The sequence below is a fragment of the Drosophila erecta genome, unplaced genomic scaffold (assembly GCF_003286155.1).
Source record: "Drosophila erecta strain 14021-0224.00,06,07 unplaced genomic scaffold, DereRS2 tig00000021-arrow-pilon, whole genome shotgun sequence".
In the NCBI taxonomy this organism is placed as follows: domain Eukaryota; kingdom Metazoa; phylum Arthropoda; class Insecta; order Diptera; family Drosophilidae; genus Drosophila; species Drosophila erecta.
Window position 1 is genome coordinate 9,810,447 of NW_020825198.1, and position 17,696 is coordinate 9,828,142.

The 17,696-nt window shown below is 49.2% G+C and overlaps 4 protein-coding genes across 4 annotated transcripts; 3 read left to right on the top strand and 1 right to left on the bottom strand.

Annotated features, from left to right (window-relative positions):
• Positions 1-1,049: 1,049 nt before the first annotated feature.
• On the top strand, positions 1,050-17,058 carry LOC6545830. Its single transcript, XM_026978141.1, has 19 exons — positions 1,050-1,277; positions 6,968-7,104; positions 7,181-7,221; positions 7,472-7,762; positions 7,985-8,112; positions 8,400-8,504; positions 8,843-9,031; positions 9,110-9,240; positions 9,499-9,592; positions 10,192-10,333; positions 10,397-10,493; positions 10,554-10,646; positions 10,785-10,940; positions 11,003-12,905; positions 14,318-14,422; positions 14,504-14,685; positions 14,759-14,935; positions 14,990-15,312; positions 15,383-17,058. The coding sequence occupies exons 1-19, from the start codon at positions 1,050-1,052 to the stop codon at positions 16,936-16,938; spliced, it is 6,078 nt and encodes a 2,025-aa protein (XP_026833942.1). The 3' UTR covers positions 16,939-17,058.
• On the top strand, positions 2,155-3,389 carry LOC6545827. Its single transcript, XM_001972160.3, has one exon. It carries the CDS (start codon positions 2,245-2,247, stop codon positions 3,385-3,387), a length of 1,143 nt encoding a protein of 380 aa, XP_001972196.1. The 5' UTR covers positions 2,155-2,244; the 3' UTR covers positions 3,388-3,389.
• On the bottom strand, positions 3,587-4,464 carry LOC6545828 (serine protease 1). The gene has a single exon (XM_001972161.3). The coding sequence runs from the start codon at positions 4,448-4,450 to the stop codon at positions 3,692-3,694; it is 759 nt and encodes a 252-aa protein (XP_001972197.1). The 5' UTR covers positions 4,451-4,464; the 3' UTR covers positions 3,587-3,691.
• On the top strand, positions 4,668-5,782 carry LOC6545829 (MORN repeat-containing protein 5). Its single transcript, XM_001972162.3, has one exon. It carries the CDS (start codon positions 4,762-4,764, stop codon positions 5,626-5,628), a length of 867 nt encoding a protein of 288 aa, XP_001972198.1. The 5' UTR covers positions 4,668-4,761; the 3' UTR covers positions 5,629-5,782.
• Positions 17,059-17,696: the final 638 nt, after the last annotated feature.

Here is a 17,696-nt window from a genome sequence, read left to right on the forward strand (position 1 = left end):
CTAACAAGCGCATTCTGGCCAAGTGGGCGTGCCGCGCTGGAGATATCATCTACGCAAGCTAGCATGCGCTCGACTTGGCAATACCCCCCACTGGGAGGACATATATTCCCCGCTTTTGTCAGTATTTATGGGAGTTATCCCTCGCAGAGCACTGTCGCTGGCAATGCTAAAACATTTATTGCTGGCAATTGATAGGGCTTAAGCCAATTTCCATTTTAAGCTAATAAACTGAATTGCAAAAAACCTTACTGTGTTTTAACTAAAAGTTGGTTGTTGTGCAGTTGCAATTGCTTCTATTCAGAGTCAAACCTTGCTGCATTTGAAACATACTTTTTAATGATGCGAAAAGAGTGCCCACCCCTCCAATGCAGGGTATCACAATTAGAAAACAAAGTGAAGGCACCTTTTTACGCTCATAATTAAGGACACTAGCCAACGCAGCGCGCTAATGGAAGGCGCAAAAATGTATAAAACTGAAAAGTGAAAGTAAAAGTCAAAATGAAAATGAAAAATGAAAAATGGTATTTTTACGCTCACATGGCGAATGCGACATGCGATATTTTGTGTTTTCGGGCCGAGCTGTTGACACTTTTTGGGGCAGCGGCAGACATAATTACACAGAGGTAGGCCGCGTTGTGACCCTGAAAGCAGGAAGTTCACTTTGTGTCATGTGAGACCGAGCAGTTGGCGGTGACAGCCACGAGAAGCAGTTGAAAGTGCCGCGTGTCCTGTCCAACGTCATCGTCATCCTGTGGCCAAGCTCGCAGGACTCGCGAGTCGGGGGAAACGGACACCACACACTCACATGGCAAATGGCACATGGCACATGGCACACAGCACATTCATTGTCACTTATCGCGTGGGTGGCGCGTTTAATTCACATTTTATTTTCCAGCGCCCGTGGCTGCGCGCGTAATTGTTGCTTCAAAGTCCTGGCCAGGATCCGGATGTAGTCAGTTCGCGTTGGAGCTGCACGGCGGTCGTGTGTGCGCGGTGAATAATCGCGATTCGCAAGTGGAGTGTGCATCTGAGTGTGCTCCCTTTTGGCCATGCAAAACGAGGAGGAGCCAGCTGCTAGCGGAGCTTCGGGGCTTAGCAATGTGGAATCCTTGCGTAGTCCACCAGCCCCGGCTGCCCGACGACCCAAGCCGGGAATCCTGCGACTGGACATCGGCAAACCGCGACGCTCATCAGGTGGCTCCGTCGATTTCCGCTGCGTGGGCAGCAGCAGCAGCAATGGGAACACCAGCAACGTGGCCACTGGCGGCAACAGTGAGGTAAGTGAGCATGATTTACGGCCCATTCGGGAGTGCTTACGATTTGGCCTGGCCAACAACGACATGGTCTACGGAATGGCTCTATCCGAGAAGTGCCGCCGCCACAGCCAATAGCCATAAACACCAATCGCACTTAACTGGCTTTCGCTTCTGGCCGGGTTAAGCAATGCAGCCCGACCCGGTTGGCTGTTAAAATCATTTTTTACAACCATCGGTGGACAGGTGGAGCTATTCTTAGGTCAATGCAGACGTGGCATACGCTTGACATGTTTGGTGATATAGAGCTTGGAAAAAAGTGAACTTAAAACTTCAGGAAGCTATATGCTAGGCATATTTCTCTAAAAATAGTACGCTATTAGAGCCTTGATTTGGTGCTTCCCAAAATGAAATTTTCAATTTAACCGCATTACAAATTCCGTATATTTGCATAATTAAGGTACTGACTTTCTGTGGCTTAACCAGGCATCGACTCTTATCGTAAACGTTCCTAATGAACTCGATGCACATCAAGTGTGGTTTTCCTGGCCTAAGTTTTAAGCTAATTAGTATAATTTGGCAAACTTGCTCTACATACTCGTACGCATGCAAAATCTCAGATCACCGGAGGTTTCTACTTTATGGGAGTTAATAAACAAGTTAAATCACTTGGCTATTTAAGCAGCAGGTAGCTGCAAATAGCACAGCGAACTTGCCACTGCCACACAAGGGTATCCCAGTGTTCATTAGGCCAGACATGCGACATTGGCTAAGAGCGAGTGGATGTGGATGGGCACACCCTGGGTTTGGGGAGTGGGGAGTGGGGCAAACATTTATTTAGTCATAAAGCTGATGCGTAATCTCAACAAGCCAGGCCATTCCAAGTGGGTCAGGAGTTTGTCAGTTGGCACGTTCCAGTTTGTTTGGTTGCTTCGACTACACACACAAAATTTCCCCCACCCAAATACAAGGAACCAAAAATAGTAGAGGAATGTCGCAGCTGAACGCGGAGACCACCCAGCAGAGGCACTTCATCACGCGCAGCAGTTATGAGGGCGCCTGGGATAGGTTGGTGAATGTGATGGACGGATTTGGGAGCTATCGCTATCCGGATGGGAGCGAGTATCGGGGAAGGTTCCACCAGGGTCAGTTCCACGGCTATGGCCATCTGCGACTGGCCCAGCCGTACCGCTTTACGGTTAAGGGTGAGTTCGAGCACGGCCGCTTGGTGACAGTGGAGGACATGTGGTTTTCCGACGGCCTGCATGTGGAGGGCAGATTTAATGGCATGGTCTTGCAGTGCGATGAATGGGATTACCTGACGCCCAAGGATCGCCGTTATCATGCCGAGCGTCGTTATGGCCAGCAGCCGGTGGGTCCAACCGCGTTTCTTACGTCCCAAATGCAGCCGAGGGATATTCCCGACCATTGCTATGATGTGGAGGAGGGTCTGTTCAACAGTAAGACCTGCTGGATGACGGACCGACCAAGTCCGCTCCACCATGTTATGTACGTGAGCTGCAAGCAAGACAAGGATTGGATCCAGCTGAATTGCCGCAAGGCTAGAACCCCTCGCATTATTGAACCACCTTCCGATTTCTGCCGCCGCATTATAGCCAACAACTTAGTTACGGAACGAGCCCAGTTGCAAAGCACGGCCATATATGCACCCAATGGCCAAGTGGATCGGGAGCGCTACTTCCACAAGTTGACCAAGAGGCGTGGTCAGCCGAAGGAGCCGCTGGAGAACACTCCAAAGCGTTCCATGCCCGCCGATGATCCCACCTGGGAGACGGAGATGTGTGTGCGTGCCTATGCCAGGACGCTGGAGAAACGCCAGAAGGAGCAGCAGGAGTTCCAGCGTGTAAATCCTTGCGCCAAAGTGGAGAAGGTGAAGAAACCACGTAGATGGTCGAGCACCTCGGATGTGCGCAATCCGCAGTCAGGTGGCCCCTCAAGCTGTCAGACGGACAGCTTTGGCGAGGATGAACTGGTCCTAAACTTCGAGGAAACCTACCGCTCGGCCAACAAAATGATGCGGAAGCGGACGGCGGACAACATACATGTGGTGCAATCCAATCTTATACGTCGAAACAGCTACATGGACATGACCCGGTCCATCTTTGAGTTGTAGATCCATTGATCGATGTTTATATATGTTTTTTTTTTCAATTTAAAATTTTGTCTGTAAAATAAAATTCAACTTTTTTAAAGTTCTCGAATTACTTTTCAAAGAACCAAAAACACACATTCATTACATCCGGTTCGAATGTAATGAATCGAACCCAAAACCCATATATTTCGATAATACCTACAAGAAAAACATACCGAAATTTGCAGTTGGCTAACAAAGTTTTTACCCAAAAATTAGCCAGTCGAAAATAACACATATTTGCAGGTATAGGGAATTTTTATTATATGTGGCTACTGTTGACCCATTAGTAGGCAATTCCAGTCCTTTGCCGGATCCAATCCAGTGCGCTGGTGATCCTGGCAAATCCAGCGGGCAGTCCCAAGGTGCAACCGTTGGAGGCCACAAAGGTGGAAACGCCCACCACGATGGAATCTTGTTTGGTGATCAGGGGACTGCCGGCATCGCCGTAGCAAGTGGATCTGCCGTTGGGAGTACGGGTGCACAGAATCTGGTCCGAGACGGTGGTGGATCCGTAGAAGGCGGCGCACTCATTGTTGGACATTATCTGGAGGTCGACGCACTGCAGCGCATCGGTGAGTCCATTGTTGAAGGTGGTCACTCCCCAACCACAGACATTGGCCCACCAGTTCTCGTAGCGCTGGGATCGATTTCTCAGAGACGGCAGGGCCACCCGGTTGACCCGGTTGCTGAATCCAATTCGGGGAACTCGGACCAGGGCGAGATGTTGGTTACCCGTGACATACTCACTGGCTCCCACCGTCACAGCGAACTGGGCCTGACTCAGCCGGGTGGCTCCAAAGTAGATGGTCACCCCGGAACTGCCCGTCAAACATTGAGCGGATGTGAGGATCCAGGTGTCGCCTATAATAGTGCCACTGCACCAGATGTTGCTCTGACCAAAGGCCATGCCCACCACATAGGGAGCCTGTCCTTCGTACGCGGGGCTTCCATTGGTTATAATGTGATCAGGATCCTCGGAATCCTTCTTAGCAGCTCCGGCTGCGACGAGAGTTAGACCCAAGAAAACTACCAACAGCTTCATGATTCAAAGAGAAGATTGTTGCCCAGTTTAACTGACTGGTTTATATAGATATTCACCCGACTGACTGGGTAATTAGTCAATGCTCACTGGAACATTAGCAAACTTTCTCTGATTATCTTGAGGGGCGTTATCCATTGAAGTTAGGTAAATTACTCAAAATCTGTCTTGCCATTAGTGGAGTCGTAGTAGCTTGACAAAAACTGTTATTTCAAATAATATGGCAAATATTTGAGCAGACATTCCAACGAAAATTCACTCAACTTAAAATTGTTAAGTTCGGTACAAAATATATATAGGATATTTAAAAAATCATGGAGTCGAAGGCAACGAAATCTTCAAGCATTACACAGGTAGAGATCCTGTTGACTGGATCCAGATATGTTGGACCCAGTGATGAGTTGGGCATGCAAGAAATGGGCGTCTACATATATCCGGATGGCACACGCTATACAGGCGAGTTCCTCAACAATCGTTTCCACGGAAAGGGCACCATTGAAATCCCGGATTCATCGGGCGTTACCTATCAAGTTCACCATGACAAGGGCAGACTGGTCTCGATCGATCAAATCAAGTTCAATGATAATCTGCCCATGGACTTTGAGATGAAGGATCATTACACGATGAGTTTCAAGCCTTGGCCGTACTGCACCTCGGAGGATCGGCGGTTCTACCAGGAGACCAAGGGGCCTATGGACGCTGTCGGTCCAAATAAGTTCCAGTCCAAGGACGGACCAAGTCCCCTCAACCTGGGTCGCAACATTTTCGACCTGGGCTTCGGACTGCTGGGCAATCGTGGCTTTATGTTGGACACAAAACCGTTTCACAACCAGAGTACTTATCTAGGATGTCGGGAGGCTCGTCGGTGGATCCGGGAGAACTGTGCCCATGGACCGCTGAGCAGGCGTCACCACAAACAAAAGGTGTTGGCCCGCTTTGCCCGTGAGATCATCCGAAACAATCAGGAAAATGCAGGCTGCAGTCGGAAGCAGTTCATGACCAAAACCCACCCTTGTCGGCGCTCCACTAGCTTGGATAGCTTCGGTTCGGAGCGTCTCCATCTGGGCAGCACCACGGATTCCACCTCCTCGGTGGTTCAGGCCATGAGGTTGCGTCATAGGGAGTTCCAAGCCAAATGGACAAGGGCGAGGAGCGAGAGCGGCGTGTGCCGCATCAACTGATTGATCCTTTGAGTTTTGTCTGACTTTCGCTTCTTCTTTTCATGTGGCCTTAAATTAATATATTGTAAATCGTTGGTTGACCCACATTCTGTGACCAACGCCTCCATGTTAGGAGCCCAAGATTTATGGGCGAATCGCGAAAACTGCAGCCGAACATGGAAATCCACTTAGGCCCAAAGGCGTGTGCTTTTCGTTTTGTTTACTAGGTCATCGGGTCCATGGCGGCATTGAACCCCAGCTCAAATGTTACCTTAAACCTGGAAAATTCTAAAAAATGTAGGCCTAGGCCACCAGCACAGCGGATAATGAACCCATAATCGCCGAACATTATGCTACACGTGCACGTGGGCGTAAAGATAAATTTGATGTTAATTAAAGCCTGCCGAGAAATCCATTTAATTAAAAGGGATGAAAGTGAAATCAGAGAAAGTGAAAGTGAAAGGCAAAACAGAAAACACAGTGGAGAGCCCCAAAACATACATTTCAATAGTGGGCGCTCCCCAGAAAAGCACACAAGCTTACACACAGGAAAATGGAGAAAAAAGGCAAGAGGATAAAAGCCGGGAAAAACCTAGAATTTCGCGATTTTCTTTATCAACCCTTGCATGTTTGATTTTCATTTACATGGTCGGGCCAGGAATACAAGGTGACTCAATATCACATACACACAAGCGCCATCTAAATGGACATTCGAAGTCCTGACTGGTTACGCCCGGATACGGCGTTGTTATCACATGCCGTTGGCGATTTTTACACTCATTCGTCTTCGTTCCAACTGGGCGAGGAAGTCAGCCAGTCGGAGTCCCGATCCCCTCCAGCCACCCAGTCGCAATGTCCTGGCGCATGTCCATGTAAATTCCTTTAGAGTGTGTGCGCTTGTGTGGGTTTTGGGCACGTTTTGGCTTTGATAAGTTGCCCATAGTGTTCGTTCTTCATTCATATTCATTCATTATTAGAAAAATTTAAGTTACACCTGTCTGTGTGAGGTCCTTCGTGGTCGCCGTCCCTTTGGATGATGGTCTTTTTCCGCCTTGCTAGCCCGGCCAGCCAGCTAAGCCGTTCAGTCTGCGCACAAGGCTGCTCCACAGCGCTTCGGCTAATAACTGGCTAAATCGGGAGCGAAAAGTGCTAGCTTGTCCACTTTTCATTGAGGATGTTCCATTGAGGGCACTAGAGGAGATATAACCATAAATTGCACAGCAGTGGAATTAATAAATAAGCACTTAGCAGTGAAGGTCACTCCACACGCAAGGAGTGTACCAGTGTGATTTGCGTAATTAGCTGTCCCGGAGCAGCACTTGAAAATTAGTTGAGTTAAGCTCTTGCCATCCATTCGTAGAACAACTCGGGAGTCACTTCGCCACATCAACTTTCTGTGACCTGGGCACCGCCATGCGACTTGGATAGAGGTGGCTGGCAAATGCAGAGCAGCGCCGATGCCAAGAGGGAATTCTACAAAGGACAACGGGGCAGGAGGTGAGTCCTTTAAAGGGATGCTTCTGACCACGAGCCACTACCTCGGCCTCTGTGTTTCTGTCTATTTCTTTTAAAGAACTGCGTCGCAGGAGGACCACAGATCCTACGAACTGAACGGTACGAAAAATACATAGAGTAGTAGTATGTTTTCATAATTATTATGTGCATAAAAATATATTATATATATTTTACAATTATTTAGGCAGGCACAAATACTTTGCTACACATTTTTTGTATATGAATCAAATCTTTTGAACATTTCGCTAAGCAGCTTAAATACAACCTCATTTTTCAAAAGCTAGAATAACCTTTTCCGTGTAACCCAGTGTTTAATATAAAGTGACCATTTAATGACCTCCCCCTCCAGATTTCCCATTGCAAAACCAGAGCAGCGACGCCGAGAGCTGCCACCAGGAACCCCACTTCGCCCACCAGCGTCCTCCAGGAATCGGATTCGACGAGGATGGTGGCGGTGGCGACATTGACGATGAGGAGAGCTACACAATTTCCGTATCGGCAATAATGCAGAGACGTGCCAGTGTGCGCGGCTATCGGGGAAAACGCGGCAGCCGGAGTTCGAGACGTGCATCCAGTCCCATGGATCAGGTCCTGGACAGTGTGGAGCGGCGACGCTCCAGTGTCTATACGACAAGTTCAGGCAAGTTCCGTGGCCGGCCCATAAGTGTCCGGAGCAGATTTCGTTTAGTTAACGAGCGGACTGCTGCCCGGTTCCCCTCGGTCCTCCAGTGGCAGCTAATCAACGTCTGGGGGCCTGTTTCTCGTAATTTTTCATGCTACGTGCGGACCGTTTTGATGGCGTGGCATACGGGGCGTATGTGTAATCTGTTTGCCCTGCTTTGACGTTCGTTTCACTTTGCAGAGGAGGGCACCAATCAGGAGTCCACGCAAGAGCAAATCTTTGAGAACATCCGCCTGCACAAGGAGGTCATACAGTCGGTGAAGCTACAGCCATGGCACATCCGCAAGAAGCTCAAGCTGGTGCGGCAGGTGGGTGTCCACTCCACGGCTTCCACATGGGCGTGGAATCGGATGGGGGACTTTGCCCAAAACTGGGCGCGTTCGTTTTCACGCCGCTTGTCAGGTCGTTGAAAATGTTACGACCGCCTTTACCTCCTTGCAAACCAACCACCCCGAACACTCATCAAATGCTGAGCCAAACTTTTCGATTTCATTCACACACAAACACTCTTTATCTCCCATCTTGCGCTACACCCTGGAATTTTTAATGATGTTTGGACTTTGCGGATCCTGCGGCTCCTTGGATGTGTTGACAGGCCAAAACATATGTGGCACGCCACGAGGGCGCGCTCCAGGAGCGCTTCGCCATGTCACGCAGCACCAGGGACTTGTGGGCGAGGTTTAAAATTTTAATGGCGGCAGTAAGTGATTTTGTTACCCCTTCTTTCTTTTTTTTTTTGGCTTTTCCCTCGCCGAAAACGCCTGCAGAATGCGCAATGCAACGGGCCCAAGGCGAAAGCCCCCAAGCCATGCAACAAATATTTATGTTTACACAATTTATGGGCCACTTTCCGGTCGGGACGGACATTCAATAAATCCCCAGTGTTCGCATAGTTCAGCGCGCTGTGTGTGCTTGTGTGCTTGTGAGCCCATGAGCCATGGCATTCTCGCTGCTGGGAGACCAATTAAAATACGAACTTGCCGGGCTGCCATTCCTTTCTAGAAATAAATCCTTTCTTGCATCCGACGTTTTCTGCAGCGATGGCGACACTGGAAGCGGGAGACGGCCAGCTTCCTCACCGTCCTCATTCCATGGGAGCTGCGCATCAAGGAAATCGAATCGCACTTCGGCTCCGGCGTGGCCTCCTACTTTACATTCCTGCGATGGCTTATGTGGGTCAACATCATGATTGCCATTCCGCTGGTCGCCTTCGTCATTGGCCCCGAGGTGAGTGTCCTCAGAAGTAGCCAATTCGTTTGGCACACACTTTACACACAATTATGTTTCCGCTTGGCTTTGTTCCAGTACTTTGCCACAAAGCACGGAGAAACGGATCCCCGGAAAAGGATGTCCGACCCGGAGGCTCGGGTGGCCGGCAATCTTTTCACGTTCTGGGAGTTCGAGGGATACCTGAAATATTCACCTATGTTTTATGGGTAGGCCACTCGTTTGCTGGACCTCTTATTGTTGGGCCGCTCTTTCAAGTCAGTCTGTTTAAAATGAATCAAAAATAATTCACTTCAAATAGAAACTGAAATTGTATTGCCTTTTAAACAGGAAACAAGTGTCATAACTTTGGTAGAACATTATATGCCTATTTATACCTCTTTATTTTGGTTTTGAGAGCTTTATTAATTGCTGGCAATTATATTATTTCTCCATATCAACCCTTCTCTTGTTCTCCCATCCCTCAGATACTATTCAAGCACATCCGGCATCAGCACGTCCGGATATAAGCTTCCCCTAGCCTATTTCCTTACCGCCGTTCTGGTCTACATATACAGCTTTGTGGCCACGCTGAGGAAGTGAGTATTATGGGGCACAGAGAATAGGGGTCAAGGGGTCATGGGTATGGAAATGGGTATGAGTATGGGTCCCAGTGTTGGGTAGGCACTTCATTAAATCCCTGGTCATCGAAGCCGCAAAAAGCAAACTAAATGTCAGAATGCTCGTTAATTAATTAAACAACACTGAAGCGCTGATTAAATAATACAAATCTTGGCCACGAGGCGTGTCTGGGGCCTGAAAAAGTTTCTACGCCTCGAAATAATCAAAGGAAGAAGCATTGGCCATTATGATTTACGCACGCACACAAGCAAGCACGTGTTTGAAAAGGGGCGGGTAGCGGAGGGCGGAGGGCGGTGGGCGGTACAGGAAACGGAAACGGCAAAACGCCATTTTGACCGTTGGGCGTCTGACACGCTTTAATGGCTTTGTCGGCATTATGTTGATTTCGTAATTGAACAAAGCAGCAATGTCAACAGTGAGCAGTCGGCACCGACCTTTCCATTTGGCGGCCACTTTTGCGGGTCACGTGCTCAACGTGCGTGGATTAATCCAATTGCAATGCTATCCGGGATTCAAACTGGGAATTGCCGGGATTTCAGAACAAATTATGGCTAAATTTCCTCTTTCGATCGAAATCCTTCGACAGAATGGCGGAAAACTCGCGCAACTCGAAACTTTCCTCGAAGGACGACGAGTGCGTGTTCTCGTGGAAGCTCTTCACCGGCTGGGACTTTATGATTGGTAAGTGGGCGACGTCAGCGCCGCAACGAGCTGCCATCATCACAAGTTTTGCATCTCCCACAGGACACGCGGAAACGGCCCACAATCGCATCGCATCCGTAGTCGTGGGCTTCAAGGAGGCACTGCTGGAGGAGGCGGAGAAGAAGAAGGATAATCGCAAGTAAGTCGCGGCCAACTGAAGCTATTTACTTACCATAATCGATACGCCATGTCCTTTCAGCTGGCGCGTCATTCTCCAGAGGATACTGGTCAATATCCTGGTGATGGGGCTGCTGGGCTTGTCGGGAGCCACGGTGGTGCTGCTGGTTAATCAGTAAGTGGACTGGGCAAAAGGATCGTTGATAAATATTTAAGTCCTTCGTTATCTTTTTTAATTGGAAATTAAATATGTATAATAATATTGGAAATTGGTTAAAAAATTGGTTTCTGCTGTAATACTTCTTCTTTACAGCTCTGAGGATTTGGCCAAGCATGACAACTGGCTAAGTCGCAATGCGGTGAACGTGACCATGACCCTGCTCTCCTTCTTCCTGCCCATGATATTCGAGGCACTGGGTCTGTTCGAGAACTGGCATCCCAGGCAGCAGCTGCGTTTGCAATTGGCTCGGTGAGGGATAACCAGTGCTAATGATAAATAATGGGATATAACTGAAGCGCCCTCACTTGCAGCATTATGATCCTGAACATGTTGAATTTGTACTCGCTGATGTTCTCCTTCATCTACAAGATCAACAGCAAGGAGAAGCCGCTGCAGATGCTGAAATTGGAGAACGAAACAAACACCATGGAGCTGAAGAATCTACTTAGTTCGATTGAGGCTCTGAGGGCCATGACCCCCACGACTTCGCTATACGGAGAAAGTACTTCGGATGGCCTGTTCGATGACTCCACCTCCACTGCAAGCTGGGGTGAGGATGCTGGTGGCCTCTTTTCGACCACAGCGGCTGCCGCCCTAATCTCCACCACCGTGCAGCGTCTCAAGTGCTATAACATGACTGTGAAATGCTCAAAGCTGCGGCGCAACATCATCAGTGGCAAGAACTTGGCCACCACTTTGATGGTTCTCAACCTGACAACACCAGCCATGGTGCCACCAACCTTACCAACCACTTTTCCTACTACACTACCTACTACATTGCCTACATTAGCCACCACAACACCGACTACTTCCAGTATTTGGACAACCACAGAGCCACCATCTCCGAAGACAACAACGACATCACCTTGGACAACTTTACCGCCCTCGACAACAACCACTGAGGCAACCACCCCGACTGAAGGAGCCACTACAACCACAGAAGCAACCACCACAACCACACTAAAGATCGCCAATGCCGAAATCAATACTACAATATCAGATACTACAAAAGCCCCCACAAATATATCATCTTCTACACCTCTTAATACTGAAATTCCAAACTCAACCACAAATTTTTCGACTTTGAGCACTTTGATGAATACCACTAGTTTACCACTAAGCAGCACCAGCAAACTAACTACAACCACAACCACGGAGAAACCACAGCGAGAGGAGGACCTAATCTACACCACCGGAGATGATGAGGGCTCCTACGATTATGACAGCGATTCCACATCAAATGCTCCGGATAATGACTACTCCGATATAACGGATTACTCCTCGGAGCCGTCGGATATCGAAGACTTCGATGAACAGGAAAGCACTGATCAGGCTGACGATCCACTGGCCAAAGTTTTGGAGCAACTCGATGAACATGAGACGAAAAGCCGCAGGAAAAGGGCATTGGCCGAGTCACCATTCTACAGCAGCAAGTACAGCAGGCGGCACCGTAATGATTCCGCGGGAGGAACCACTGAATCGGGCAATGCCACACCCAGTCGATGGCCCTTTAATTGGGCATCCTTCAGACAAACCACACCGAGAACCACCACAACAAAAAGAGTTCCTAGTGAAATTCTAACCAAGGAGGAGTGGGAAAGACTCAGGCGTCTTAGGAGCAGGAGTACCACAACTTCAAGTACGTCCAGCACCAGCACCAGCACCACAACCACCACCACCACCACCACCACCACAACTACAAGAAGGCCCAGGTGGAGATATCCAACCACGACTACTGAACCTACCAGCACCACCGAGGAGGAAGCCTCTACAACGGAGAGTTCCACTGAGTCATCGAGTCCAGAGAGCACCACCAAGGCCTTCGAAAGCAGTGGTAGCACCACCGCAGAAGACGAGATCACCACCACAGAGGCATCGGAGAATAGACCCTACTACGTGGGCTATGTGGACATAGCGGAAATGGGGAGTACCATCTACTACGATGGAGACAGCGAGTTCCTGGAGGAGTGTGTGATTACCATTTGCCCCAAGGGCGATGACATCTTCGGCAGCACCACCGAGAGTCCGGATAGCACCACCCAGAGCGGCGACTCCAGGCAGCTAACCACCGTGAAGCTCACTCCGCTGGAGCGGAAGCAGAAGCGACTGAAGGAAGTGCAGCTGGCGATTAAGCAAATACAAACCAATCTGACAACCATGTGCTGGGAGACCTCCTTGGGCCAGGAGCTCTCCAAAGTCATTGTGTTCGACGGGGTGAGTGCGGGGTTCCGGGGTTCCGGGGTTTCCCCTTTTCACTCAGCAGTTCAAAATGAAATTTATCACCATGAGCTGCTGCTATCAATTTCCCTGGCCTGCCAGCCCGGAAGCCACTGCTTCTGTATCAGTATCTATTTAGACTTAAATATGATTGAACTCAAATGGGAGTTGCTCGGAGCTTTCTGGGCGTGAAAGCCCGTTTAGCTAAATTATCCGGAAAATTTAACGCAAAATTTGTCTTCCGCCTCTGCACTTGAGCACTCTTTGTCTTCCTTTTTCCATTTTTTTGTATCGACAATTCGAAGGGGCCATGGGAATTTGGAAAATCAAATTTTTGCGCTCGTCTAGCAAAACCAAAATCCACTTGACTTAAAAGGCCAAACGATTTGAGAAGGAAAAAGGCAAAACAGCAGCAAAATGCGAAAGGCATTTTATCATAATAATCGCTCTCGGGAGTCCTTTTCCCTATTGATGCGGGACTCAGCTGGTGGCCGGAACAGGAATCGGCACAGAAACTTGGTAACTTGGGACTCGCTCTTCGATTTCCAGTCAAAAATTTACATAAGCCATAAGCATGATTGTGAACTTTTGGCCCGTCGAATGGCAACTTTTATTTGGCCATTTGCCACGTCGAGTGTCGATTGGCATCCCATTGGGCCGTGAACTTTTAGTCTAATCGTAAACAAATTCATGGAATTGCCGAAGTTTTCAAGGTCAGCCAGGCTCTTTGGAGATAAGCATACGGTGTACGAGCAGATATCCCACCGAAGTCAATAACCCTATTGGTAGTAGACATCTCAATCCATGGGATTACTTGCCCTTTTATTTCGTACTTAACATTTGTCCGACATTCTTGCCAACTGAGTGTGTGGGCCTCCGGTCGCAAATCCCGAAAAAAATAGGAGACACGGGTCCCGTGCCCCATTTGATTATGCGACCCCCAAACATGGCGTACATAATCTCTATTAAACGATTTAAGCACATAAATTAGGCAAGTTACGGGCCGGGCTTAAACGCATTTATGCTTTACGCATAACAAAACGCCCGGACGATGGGAAATTGAGTTTGGTCATGTGCGGCCTGGGTTTGGGTTTGGATGCCCAGCCGGAGTGCACATCCACCTCCAACTCCAACTCCTCATCTACATCTACTTCTCCATCTCATTTGGGTTTCGATTCGAAACTTGAGGCACGTGTTCGTGCATGAATTTGGACCACAGACTCGAGAAGATAAACTCAGCCGTAAACTACGATTGAAGGCGGCACAACAGCGGAGATGCAGCGATCCGGGTTACGTGTGGCAACTTTTAAGCGCCGGCATCCGGTTACAGAGTTCACTACAAAGCGCTTATTAAACCCCACTTTCCAATCTTATCTCCTTCCACCTCAAAACCAATGCAATCCCAAAAGCTTATGTCCATTGTGGCGCCGCTGTGCATCGACTTTCTGCGCGCCCTCTTCGTCCGGTATGTCAATCAAAACTGGTGCTGGGACATGGAGAAGACCTTTCCCCAGGTGAGCAGGCGATGCCATCCGTGTCATCCGGCTTTCGGGTGTCCGTGGTGACTAATGTAAGGCTTTGTTGTCGTTCCGCAGTACGGTGACTTCAAGATAGCCGAGAACATCCTGACGTTGATTAATAACCAGGGCCAAGTGTGGATGGGCATCTTCTTCTCGCCGGGCCTGGTGCTCATCAACCTGGTCAAATTGATGATCATGATGTACTTCCGCTCGTGGATTGTGCTCACCTGCAATGTGCCGCACGAGGTGGTGTTCAAGTAAGTGCTCTCCTCTGGTCCCATCTGGTCTAATCTGGTGGCGGGAACTCGTTGTAATCCGTAATCCTTGCAGGGCCTCCAAATCGAACAACTTCTACCTGTCGCTGCTGTTGACTATGCTGTTCCTTTGTGTCCTGCCCGTGGGCTATGCGATAGTGTGGCTGCGCCCCTCCTGGCATTGCGGACCCTTCTCGGAGTACAACAGGATAGCTGAGTTCATTACCAACACCACGAGGAATGCTCTGCCAAAGTAAGTTTTTGAGCCGAATGAAAGGGACTTTTATCACGATTTTAAACTTTGCAGACAACTCCACGAACCCCTGGACTATCTGACCTCCTCGAGCACTGTGATTCCACTGCTCCTGCTGCTTATCCTCATTATATACTACCTGGTTTCGCTGACTGGTGCGCTCCGCGAAGCCAACCAGGACTTGCGCACCCAACTCCAAAAGGAACGCGAGGAGGAGCGCAAGAAGATCTTCAAGGTGCCGGAGGTCAAGCAGGCGGAACCAACGGCCACCACGCTGACAAATCGCTGGCGCAAAGTCCTCGAGGCCAGCTCTCCGGTTACACCCACCCAACCACCCGATTTCGATACGGAGGAGTACAAAAATCAAGCCCGGAAAGGTAAGCCATGTCAAGAGGGAGATTTAAGTTCACAACTCATTTATTTCGCTTTCTCCTTCCTTGCACTTAGAGCTAATCTCACGCATCATGAAGAAGGCGTTGCGCAAGGGGTCCGCCACATCGGAAGAGGATTCGTTTGTGCGGCGCGATGACGATGACACGGACACCGAGCACCAGGATTCCCTGCCCCACGACGAGGAGGCCAAGGACAAGCGTTTCGGCCTGTCGCGATTGCAGCAAATCCGGCGTACCCGCAAACCATCGCTGGTGGACATCGTGCAGATTGCCAAGCAGGAGCGGGCACGAGCGGGATCCATTGTGGCCGGAACCAGCGCTTCTGGAACTGGCAATTTTCCCGTAAAGGAGACCCATCCAAAGAGCCGCTTCAAAGTGGAGAAACATGAGCGCAAGGATAGGGCATGCAGCATGAAGGACAAAAAGGACACCAGGCACAGGCAGCCACAGCAGCAGCCGCCGCCCTATGAATCGCCCAAGGACAACGAACATGATCCGGATACAAATTCAAGGATTGTCAGCGAACGCCGCGCCAGTTTGCTGCGGCGCCACAAGGAGCAGGCTGAGGGGGAGGAATCGCCCACCACCCCAGAAGCACCACAAACACCCAGCTCGCCAGCAGAGCCAGTGGAACAGGCGCCCGAGGAATCCACACCAGAAACTCCCACGCTGGCCAAAAGCAAATTCCACATAGTTGATGAAAAAAAGCCGCCGCAGGAGGTGGAAGATAAACCCTTGCCGACAACCAAGGAGAGTGGCGGCGGAAGTTTGGGCAAGTTCAAGTTCCGTAAGCACAAGTTCAAGTCAAATAATGTGGCTGCCGCCAAGCCGGAGCCCGAGGTGTTCAAATTCGACGAGCGGAGTGTGGAAAGGAGCTCGGATGTGCCAGCAACTCACGTCGCGGAGCACCTGAACAGCGAGCTGTCCGGCACTGAGGAGCAGGACAGGAGTCTGCCCTCACCCACTCCCAGCCAGGGTCAGGGTCACCACCAGCGGCAATTGTCCGTGCTTTCCCGACAAGGTCGCAAGAAGATCGGCAACCTGTTGGCCCTGGTTCGGGAGGCCGTCAATCTCAAAAAGGACGACGTGGAGCAGGCGGGCTCGGATGAGTCGCCGGGTCCCACGACGCCCACCTATCTGGCGTACACACCGCCGCCACCTCCATCAGTATTGTCCAGCATGTCCAGTTCGACGGCCTTGGAAATGCCACCTACTCCGGAGCCGGAATCTCCCACGCCCAGTGCACCACTGCACTTTGGCAGCAGCACGTCCTCGCGTCCGCCTATTAAGCCACCCAAGCCTCCAGTGGTTCCTGCATCCACCACCGCTCCAACGGCCACCATGGATGACCTGGAGGAACTGGACACAGCCGGTCCCATTACGTTTCCCAAACGCAGCGATTCCCATCGCCGTCGCACTATGAGACAGGATTCACAGAGCTCCATCTGGTCGGATAATATACCCACAATTACTATAAGCACCACCGGCAGCGATGAGTGCATCGTGGACGCTGCTGCTCCACAAAACGGACTTCCCGAGCCGCAGAGTGCTTCCCCGGAGCCCACGGTCAACATTATAAAGATTGACATTGAGGATGAGCAGGAGAAATGATGTACCTACCGAAGAAGTGCCTTGAACACCAGATTGTCTTCTTGAATAAACATATTAGCATTCTTCCTACTCCACTTACTGTTTAGCTTGAATCTTGTTCTTCAGAATATAAAAATAAATCTTTCGATCCTTACAAACTTATGTTTTATTCATTAGTTTGTTTCCGTATTATGTTACAATAAACCACTCTATATTGCACTAAATTGAAAATTGTTTTTATCACTTTTCATATTAATTGTTTGGGCGCGAATTTATGTTCGTTTTACTAGATTTAAATATCGCGCCAAGTTTAGTATTGGAAAACACCATGGCAAGCAGTGAGTGGAAGCAGTTGCACAGTAGTTCTCAAAGTGGCCACACTTTTGTGGCGCCACTTAGATCGAATTGTATATTTAAATAACTTGCACAGGAAAATCCAATCTGGCTCCAATTAACAACCATAATTAAAAGTTCCATACCACATTTATTAAAGAAAGGCGTTCATTTAACATTTTTTATCATTTCAACCTGAAAAAAGTGCATATAATAAAAGGATTTAGTACTAACTAAGTTTAAATTGTTTACCCCAAATGCATAATGGTCAAATCGTTTAAATGTGATCGCAAACTCTAAAAATTTGAGTATATTTAGTTTCTTCAATGAAACCGAAAGTGCGCGACGTTTGTGGTACATTAACCTTCTTATCAGCTGTGCCAGCGATAACCTGCTAGCTCCAATAACTACAAACTAAGCGGAAAGTAGAGCAGATAGTCCAGCTC

Bases quoted from the DNA above. Each gene is read 5' to 3' on its own strand.
- LOC6545830 (XM_026978141.1), top strand. From the start codon at position 1,050: ATGCAAAACGAGGAGGAGCCAGCTGCTAGCGGAGCTTCGGGGCTTAGC. The intron at 8,113-8,399 runs GTGGGTGTCCAC...ATGTGTTGACAG, and splicing joins AGCTCAAGCTGGTGCGGCAG to GCCAAAACATATGTGGCACG. The intron at 10,647-10,784 runs GTAAGTGGACTG...TCTTCTTTACAG, and splicing joins GTGGTGCTGCTGGTTAATCA to CTCTGAGGATTTGGCCAAGC.
- LOC6545827 (XM_001972160.3), top strand. From the start codon at position 2,245: ATGTCGCAGCTGAACGCGGAGACCACCCAGCAGAGGCACTTCATCACG.
- LOC6545828 (XM_001972161.3), bottom strand. From the start codon at position 4,450: ATGAAGCTGTTGGTAGTTTTCTTGGGTCTAACTCTCGTCGCAGCCGGA.
- LOC6545829 (XM_001972162.3), top strand. From the start codon at position 4,762: ATGGAGTCGAAGGCAACGAAATCTTCAAGCATTACACAGGTAGAGATC.